Source organism: Girardinichthys multiradiatus, chromosome X, assembly GCF_021462225.1.
Source record: "Girardinichthys multiradiatus isolate DD_20200921_A chromosome X, DD_fGirMul_XY1, whole genome shotgun sequence".
In the NCBI taxonomy this organism is placed as follows: Eukaryota; Metazoa; Chordata; class Actinopteri; order Cyprinodontiformes; family Goodeidae; genus Girardinichthys; species Girardinichthys multiradiatus.
The window spans coordinates 26,143,521-26,152,509 of NC_061817.1; the positions used below are offsets into that span (position 1 = coordinate 26,143,521).

An 8,989-nucleotide genomic window follows, 5' to 3' on the forward strand; every position below is an offset into this window, starting at 1 on the left:
CAAAAAAAATCTAATAGGAAGGCATTCCTCTGTAACCATGGTAACTTAAAAGTGGATTTCAGAGAAAACATCAATGTGTTTAAAACCGGATTTAAAGCCCATTTCCTCCTATAGTGTCAGCTTGTGAAATGATAAAATTTGCAAAGAATCTTTATTCTAATAAAAATGTAAATACCTTAAAAATACAAAGAGTAAAAAACAAACTTTGATAGAAAAAAATGGAATTTAAGAAAACGGTACAAAATCTTTTTTTTTTCTCAGTCTGTGTTTGATAGTTTTCTCCATTTAGAGTCTGGCTTAAAAGGTCTATTCGAACGTGACATTGACAGAAGCTAAAGCCTCCACCGCCCAGCTGGGGTACTGATCCCGAGAAGGAAACATTCGCTTCATGAATGTCCGTATGAACTCAGGGAAGCGGCCTTCCACGATGCTCTGCCTCACGGAACGCATCAGTGTGAGCTGTAAAGAGAAACGGTTCGTGAACAGAGGAAAGAATAATGTGGTTACTGTAAACCCCAGAGGTACATTATGACCTGCTGTGCATCTTCACAGAATAAGGTCACCTACATAACAGTTAGTGATGTCTAGGGGTTAAATTGGGGAAAGCAACAATCGCAAATAAGGAGATCTCACTTTTGCCTCTGAAACATTCTGACCAGCTTGGCTTTGGACAAATATCCTCTGGGGGTATTTTGGATTTTTGGTAACAGATCCTTTGTGTTTTTCAGGCTGAGAGGTAGGGTCCTGCAGACTGTGATTGCCTTCCACAGATACCATCAGGCACAAGTAGATTGTTATCTAAAGCCTTTAGAACCTGGTTGTACATTTCTGACTGTTTTGCTGTTTAAACTATTGCCGTAAAAAACACATCTAAGAAAGATTTAGTAGATAAAAGTGTCATTTGCTTTGCAGGGAATGTAATTTAAAAATAAAATATTATTTTGATACAATGGCTCCCAAATGTGTGTGAGGTTTTAAAGACCTAAACAAGAAAACATGATAAATCCTTTCCTTTGTTTGTTTTTTAATATGATATTCTGTAAATTTAAACGGAAAAACTAACTGATCTGGTAATGAGGGAAAATAATAAAAAATAAAAAATGCTATAGCCTAGGTGCATCAGTGAGCACACCTTTAAAATAACAATTTGTTGACACACCTTTTAATTCAATTGTAGAATTCAATCTTCTTCCATTTATTAATTTATTATCTTATTTTTTCCAAGTATCAAAAGCCTGGAATTTTGAGAACTGCTGTATTCAGCACATGTGAAAGTAACAACATGTATATTTAATCAATTTTCACCATAAGGTGTTCAGTTCTTTTTTTTTTTCCACAATAGTGCTTTTCGTTTGGTAGAGACATCTATTCATACGATTTATAAGAGCAGCACTACCCAAGAATAGAATTGGGTTTACAAACTGTAAAACTGTTACAATAACAAGCAGGTTGACTATACATCATTGTAAGAAAAGGTCAGCATTGGCAGGGCAAATGCATCCCATCAATCTAGGGTTAGCCTAAACAGGCTAAATGCTTATTTAGACGAAGTAAGCAAGGTAAAAAAGCCTTTTTAGATTAAAGAAAAGTCCAGATTTCTCATAAAGCAACATAACAAACTGCCAATAAACTCCCTGCATACTTTTATGGCTGTTCTCTATAATAAAACCAGAATGAGCTGCTTTACTCTCAGGCAATATCATTCATTTTGGAAAGCGGCTGCATACTGACTGAAACTCAGTTTATTACCTTCTTCCACCAGATCCTTGTTACTGAAGTAGTGGTGAGGCTTTCCATTGATTGGATTACACAGTTACACAACAGGACAATTAGTGTTGCTATAAAATAAAAAATGGCAGCTATTTAAGAAATAGGTTGATTAGAATTGGGCTCAATATTTTTAAAACCACCGTGACTCCAATTGCACCTTCTTTCACATTAAAGAATCAAATATACTTCAAATGCTAAGATTTAAATAATGCATAAAAAGCAAAACTGTAGTTAAGATTTAGTGATCTAATAATAATTTCTGAAGTTAAACTTATCTTGTAGGATTTTTCTAATACTGACCTGGTAGGCGATGTTGTGAATGGTGACGTGATGCATGGCGGCAGTGTCACTCTTAAACAAAGCATGCAGGTAAGCTCGGCTATGTCTGAAATAAATAATCATGAAGAAAAAAAGGAATTTACATTCATGGGTCACACATTTTAAAGTATTTTCTGCTGACAACATAAATCACCATTGATGTTAGATCATTTGGTGTCAAACAGGAATGAAGTAAGATTTCACAGCAGTTAGAATTCAGGCTACATACAGCTTATTCCTAGAGTATGGGACGAAACTTGTGCCATCAGAAACTGAATTTGAATTTCTCAGACTGAATCTGTATTTGTGTAATTTGAAATTAAATGCATTGATTTGAAACTGAATTTATGGGTTTGAAACTGAATTAATTTGCATTGAAAATGTATTTCGTTGTTTTGAAAATTCAGTTTGCCTACTTTCACTTTCAGTTCTAAAATTCAATTTCAGTTCTAAAATTTATTTTTTTGTGTCACACCTCCGGGTCCTTGAGGATAGCTTTAGATTAATCAAACACAGATTCATTGATTTACGTTTCACATCAGGTTAAACTTCCTTTACGGCATGTTGAGCTGGAGCTCAGCAGCATACATGAGCTTAGCGGATGTCAATCACCAAGTCAAATGACCATCTATAAGAAATCATGTAAACAAATGATGGTCGAACAGCAACACTTATGCTGCCTGTAGCTAAACATGCCAGATCAGCATGGTGCGGCCGGTGTTATGTCGGTCTGCGTTTCCGCTGCGTTTAACTCAGCGTAATTTATGTTGCCTAGAAACAGTGAAAGCGTGAAGCACAGAGCTGTGAAGCCGAACAAATTGAGCCCTAATGGCTTATTTTCTTGTTTTATAATCTTGTTCATTATTCAGCCATTTAAATTGTTAAAGTTTTGTGTTCATATATATAAAAAATATATATATATATAAAAATCTATTTGTAAAAATGTTACAATTTAAACACTAACATATTAACTTTCGGAACAACGTTTAAATCAGTTTATTTGTAGAGCATAAAAATAAAACCAAACATCAACATTAGATATCATCTGACTGAATTATATCTGTGTTTAACTTCCATCCATTGGGGAAACACAGCAGGAGCTTGAAAACAACGTGCCGGGAGTCAGCTGTTCTCTCGGGCTTCATCGCACCTCAACCCCCCGGTCAGCTGTGCGCTGGCGAGGCGAGCCTGCTGTGAGCCCGGTGTCAGGGCAGCAGAAGCGGGTTGTCTCCAAACACGTCGGAGCACGCGTGGAATTAAGCGAAATCTTGATAAACCGAGCAGATATTTCAGGTTTACACAGCTACATTCTAGTCTAAAAACAAGTTCATTTTGTGTCACAGAAAGCGCAATATATCCAACTTTGTTCACAGCTTTTCCCTCTCCTCCAGGCTTTGCTACTTCCGTTAGCACAATCTACTTTGACCCGCAATGAATCATGGGATAGGGTGGCCCATGAAGGATTACACATTACACATCCTTCATTTCTGGGGAAAAGAAGGACGCATTTGTCCGCCCTATTTGGAGGAGCCTGCGAAGCTGTAGACTTCATTGCCTCACAATGACATAATCGGCCAACAAATGTGTCCTTCAAAGAATGCAGCCCTTCAATTTGGACACAGCAATAGTGAATGACATCCGTGAATCGGTGAATCTGTTTGATTAATCTGTGGCTTCAAGGACCCGGATGTGTGACACAAAAAACTGAATTTTAGAACTGAAAGTAAAAATAGTGAAACTGAATTTTCAGTTCAACAAAATACATTTTCAGAGCAAATGAATTCAGTTTCAAACCAATAAATTCAGTTTCAATTAAGTGAAATTCATTTTCAAACCAATGCATTTAATTTCAAATTACACAAATACAAATTCAGTCAGAAATTCAAATTAAGTTTCTGATGGCACATGTTTCTTCCCATACTGGAGTTTCATGTAAAATAATCCCAAATTAAAAATAAAAGTTGTCAGAAATAAAACACAGAGGAACCTTCACCTATTCCAGCTTGAATTATAAACGGGTATTCATTCACTTGCCTCTTGCAGGTGGGACAGTGGCAGTCGGGGTCTATGGGCCGAAAGTCTTTGGCATACTGCTTCTGCTTTACCTGAAGAGACCCCCAAGGTACCAATGCAGAACCAAACCTCTGAGGGAAGAGAACAATCAGAGTCACAGACAAATTTAGAATCACTTATCTAAATGGATCAGCAGGTGAGATGAAGAGAGCTTACTGCAGTGCGGGTTGGGAAGACACAGTCAAACATATCACATCCCAAAGCGACACACACCACCAGGTCCACAGCATACCTGCAGCATGTGATGGATATACAACTTGTTGATTAATGCTTCAATAGTAAGGAAGCAGTGCAGTTCTTGAGTCGTGTACATGCGAACACACCCAACACCCATCAGGTAGCGAGGCTTTTCACGTGGCAGATGGTCAGTGCTCAGCGTGACCATCCGCCAGAAATCGTCCTTCTCCTCTCCTCCACTCAGGCCGCCAATGGCAAAACCAGGAACGTCACGTTTAGTCATTTCTGCAAGAAGGTAGACAATGGGAGTGTAAAGATATAAAATTCCTTTACGCACACAGAGAAATGGGTCTTTAAAACGTCCAATATGGGAATATCTTTTACCATCCAAACAGGCCTTGCGCAGCTCTGCATCTAGTCCTCCCTGGATGATGGCAAAAAGGTTCTGTTTCTCTGGATGTTTATTAGCTGCTATGCAACGATCCAGCCAACGAATGGATCTATGCATGGCTTCCTCCACCCGCGGGCCCCTCACAGTACTGCTGACCACATCGTCCAGCTGCATCATTATGTCTGACCCTGCAACAGGACAATAGAATCTGAACATTGCTTTGTTAAGAATTAACAATTAAAATACTCTAAACCTATCTCAGACGGTGTTACACTTAGCTCACCCAAACTGTTCTGTATGCTGATAGACTTCTCAGGACTCAATAAGATCTCTTTGCCATCATACGGGGACTTGAATTTGACTCCTTCCTCTGTGACCTCTGAGAGTTCAACAAGAGACACCATCTGAAATCCTCCACTGTCCTGAAAATCATCCAGTGAGGCTCCAATCAGCAGGGTTAACACCATGCAACGTGTGAATTCCCGACACTGAATATAACAAGCTGAAAAAAAAAAACCTATATTCCAAACAGTTTGAGATACTGATTTTGCACTGACAAAATATTTGCAAGATATTATGCAAGGTTATCTATAGTGCTCCAGAAAATGCACTTTTGGACAGGGAGTTAAATGTATACTCACAGTTAGAAGATTTCTCTTCCAGTTCATGAACCCATGTAAACCTTTTGCTTTCTCTATCAACTCAGGTCCCTGGAGATAGTGAAATAAGAAGGAAAAACATATTTACACTCCCCTCCAAAAGCACTGAAACAGGAACATTTCGGCATTAATTTCGCAGATATTTACATCTGGATTTGACAACATCTGGATTTAAATGGTAAATGGCCTGCACTTTGCATAGCACTTTATTAAGTCCCCAGAGACCCCAAAGCACTTTAAACTACAATCAGTCATCCACCCATTCACACCCTGACAGTGATAAGCTACACTGTAGCCACAGCTGCCCTGGGCAAGGCGGGTGAAGTGTCTTGGCCAAGGAAACGACGACTGAGACCGCCACCGCCGCCCCTAAAGTTAGAGATGTGACCAACATGAAAACCAGAAGTCTTTCTACAGATGAAAAATAAGCAGTTGTGAAATTGAGAGAAGATGGAAAATCATTCTGAATGTCCTAAAGAAGACAATGTTGCGGTTTAAACAAGTTTAATGTTAAGGAGGTCACAGATTTGCCAAAATGTACAGAGGGAAACCAAAGACAAATTCTGTGACAAACTTTAATAGGTTGATGAGACAAACATTTAACAAAATGCTAGAAAGGATAAAGGATCTTTTCATAATGCCAATCATAAAGGCAGGGCCAAGACGTGGAGGGTTTTGGACTGGATAAGTCTGTCTCCAGACCTAAAGACCATTGTGTGCACATTTTATCTGCTGTTAGATGAGACTAAAAGGAATAAGGTCCCAAAACAAGCAATAACTTAAAAAGAACGCAATGAATCCTGGAAAAGGATCAGAAAAGATGAATACAAAGGTTTGGTGAGGTCAGTGGGTCAGAGGCTTGACAGTTATTGCAAGCATATGATTTGCAACTAAATATTAAGTGTTATTCAGTTTAATCATATTTAAATCTATTTGTTCCAATACTTTTGGTCCTCTAAAAATTTGGTAGTTGTGTGTATCAGGTACAGATATTTCTCTTTTCAAATTTAATCTGCTTTTGTCAAATCCTAATGTTTGGAAGCTACAGCAAGAGAAAAACTAAGAAATTGGCCAAAATGTTACAATATTTTAAGGAGAACATACAACCATTAACCCTAAATAATTTGAATCTTGACAGATATTTAAAGAAAATACAAACTATGATATTGTAATCTACCCACCGGCCTCATACCGAGGTGGTATGTGTTTCCCAGACAAATCTGACAACCGAGACCCTCCAGCTGATCCACAGTGATCCCCTTCAGGGTTCCCTGCGTCCCAACAGGCATAAAAACCGGCGTACTGACGGTGCAGTGAGGCAGTGTAAGATCACAAGCTCTTGCTTTGGTCACAGGACAATCGGCAACAATTCTCAGACAGAGAGGTGGAACTGCATTTAAAGTTTTCTTAAAAGACATGCTGCTATCTTTGATATTTCCATCTGCTTCTAGGCTTATGGAGGCAGCCATATTCCTTCGACCGTTGACATGAAGAGGAAACGACTGGCAGTTGAATGAACCAATTAAAAACATGGTTTTGGTTGAGCATGACGAAGACGCCCTTTGAACAGCCAATAAAAACACGTTTCTGAGAACAGTCGTCTGACTTAGCCAATAAATGACTTGACTCGGTAAAAAAAAGGAAGTCGGTCTTTTCAAACCGGTTTTGATCTGACGTCATTTCCTCAAACCGGATAGCGTTTGTGTAGAGGAAGTTTTGTTTTGCGAGTTTTCCGTCCGTTTTGACTCGCCGAGGTCCTAATTAATGCGCGTTAACAAATACAAAGTTATGTTACTACGAGTCACCTTTTTCAGCTAGGCGCGGGGGTTTTCCAAAGCGAGATTCCAAGAGCCGGACTGACTGAAGCGGCGGCGCTAAACACTTTCAGAGTAACCCGAGAGTAGCTCGCTGCTAAGCTAACACTAGCCTTCGGACTGCGGTGTGTTGAAGGGCTCTCTGAGCTAACGAAGCCATGGGGAACCGGGGCATGGAAGACCTGATTCCCCTGATCAACAAGCTACAAGACGCCTTCAGTTCAATTGGTCAAAGTGTCAACTTAGACCTTCCTCAGATAGCTGTGGTCGGCGGACAGAGCGCAGGAAAAAGCTCCGTTCTGGAAAATTTTGTCGGCAGGTGAGCGAGAATTATTATTCTGGCTAGGTATCTGTTGCATGTCTTTTTCTGCTGTTTTGTGTAACTACACTCTCTAAAAAATATATCTATGTCTAGAATTGCGCCGCTCAAGGTGGCAGCAGGTTGGAGTAGCTCTGTTACTTTTGATTCTGATTTATTCTTTTTTGGGAACTATTCCTCTTGTGGTGGATACAGTTGATTTTTTTGCATGACTGTCCACTCCAGTGTCGGATGCTGTGCAGCTTGGAGGATTTTTTTTAATACTTTCTTTTTTTGGACATTTGTTATGATGCATGGCAACGGTGTTGTTTCTTACAACCGGGAGCAGCTGATTAATATCTCAAAAGCTCAAATAATACTTCAGCTACAACCCCAAATCCCTGATGAGTTGAAAAGGAGACGCCGTGGATGCAGAGCAGGAGCTAAGAGAAGAGAGAGAAGGAGGAAGTTCAAACCATCTCTTCCGTCGATTATGATGGGCAATGTGAGATTGTTGGGAAACAAGTTGGATGAACTCCAAGCCCTACAAAAGACCCAGCCAGAGTACCGGGCATGCAGTATCATGTGTTTTACTGAGACATGGCTGCAGGATCATATCCCCGACTCCAGCGTCTCTCTGCCGGGCTTTCTAACCATACGAGCAGATAGAGATTTAAAGAGGAGCAGCAAATGTAAAGGAGGTGGACTGGCAGTACTTGTGAATAACAGATGGTGTAATCCAGGACATGTAACTGTGAAGTGTCATCTCTGCAGTCCAGATATTGAACTGTTGGCAGTAAGTTTTCGTCCATATTATTTACCCAGAGAGTTCACCAGTGTTATTCTGGCAACAGTTTATGTTCCACCTTGCGCTGTTGCCGACACTGCATGTGATGCCATCAGCTCAGTTGTTGCTAAGCTACAGACACAAAACCCCAATGCTTTTGTGGCAATTTCTGGTGATTTTAACCACACTTCACTCTCTGCTACACTTCCAACGTTTCAACAATTTGTCAGCTGCTCTACCAGAGAAAACAAAATATTGGATTTGTTTTATGCAAATGTCAAGGACTCATACATCTCTACAGCACGACCTCCTCTAGGCAAATCAGATCACAATCTTGTTTTTCTCTGCTCGAAATATAAGCCCCTTGTTCAGAGACAACCTGTAATAAAGAGGACTGTGAGAAAATGGTCACAGGAAGCTAAAGAAGCTCTGCAAGGTTGCTTTGAGGCTACAGACTGGGACGCACTGTGCCAGCCACATGGAGAGGACATCAATGCCATGACTGAGTGTGTAACCGACTATATAACCTTCTGTGTGGATAACATCATCCCCACCAGAATCGCGAGATGCTTCCCCAATAACAAACCTTGGATCACCAGTGACCTGAAGGACTGCTTAACAAGAAAAAAAGAGCCTTCAGAGAGGGAGACAGAGACTTATTGAGGATTATACAGAAGCAACTTAAGTCAAGATAAGAGACAG

The 8,989-nt window shown here is 39.9% G+C and overlaps 2 protein-coding genes across 7 annotated transcripts in view; one reads left to right on the plus strand and one right to left on the minus strand.

Annotated features, from left to right (window-relative positions):
* Positions 1 to 134: 134 nt before the first annotated feature.
* Positions 135 to 7,056, minus strand: qtrt1 (queuine tRNA-ribosyltransferase 1). Its single transcript, XM_047357087.1, has 9 exons — positions 6,570 to 7,056; positions 5,371 to 5,439; positions 5,013 to 5,151; positions 4,723 to 4,917; positions 4,485 to 4,623; positions 4,318 to 4,393; positions 4,123 to 4,232; positions 2,071 to 2,155; positions 135 to 459 (listed from the first exon to the last, which is right to left on the minus strand). Exons 1-9 carry the CDS (start codon positions 6,918 to 6,920, stop codon positions 307 to 309), a joined length of 1,317 nt encoding a protein of 438 aa, XP_047213043.1. The 5' UTR covers positions 6,921 to 7,056; the 3' UTR covers positions 135 to 306.
* A 32-nt stretch (positions 7,057 to 7,088) lies between these two features.
* LOC124862879 (dynamin-2) overlaps positions 7,089 to 8,989 on the plus strand; it is a 33,291-nt gene continuing 31,390 nt past the window's right edge. For 2 of the 6 annotated variants that reach the window (XM_047357066.1, XM_047357068.1), the window contains exon 1: positions 7,091 to 7,521. In XM_047357066.1, coding sequence (XP_047213022.1) covers positions 7,361 to 7,521 — 161 coding nt within the window. In that variant the 5' untranslated portion in view covers positions 7,091 to 7,360. Of the gene's footprint in view, positions 7,522 to 8,989 lie in introns of all 6 variants that reach the window. The other 4 variants (XM_047357070.1, XM_047357072.1, XM_047357067.1 and 1 more) reach the window with 3 other exon arrangements.

Bases quoted from the DNA above. Each gene is read 5' to 3' on its own strand.
- qtrt1 (XM_047357087.1), bottom strand. From the start codon at position 6,920: ATGTTTTTAATTGGTTCATTCAACTGCCAGTCGTTTCCTCTTCATGTC. The intron at 5,152-5,370 runs GTGAGTATACAT...GATGATTTTCAG, and splicing joins GGAAGAGAAATCTTCTAACT to GACAGTGGAGGATTTCAGAT. The intron at 2,156-4,122 runs GCAAGTGAATGA...TATTTATTTCAG, and splicing joins CACTGTCCCACCTGCAAGAG to ACATAGCCGAGCTTACCTGC.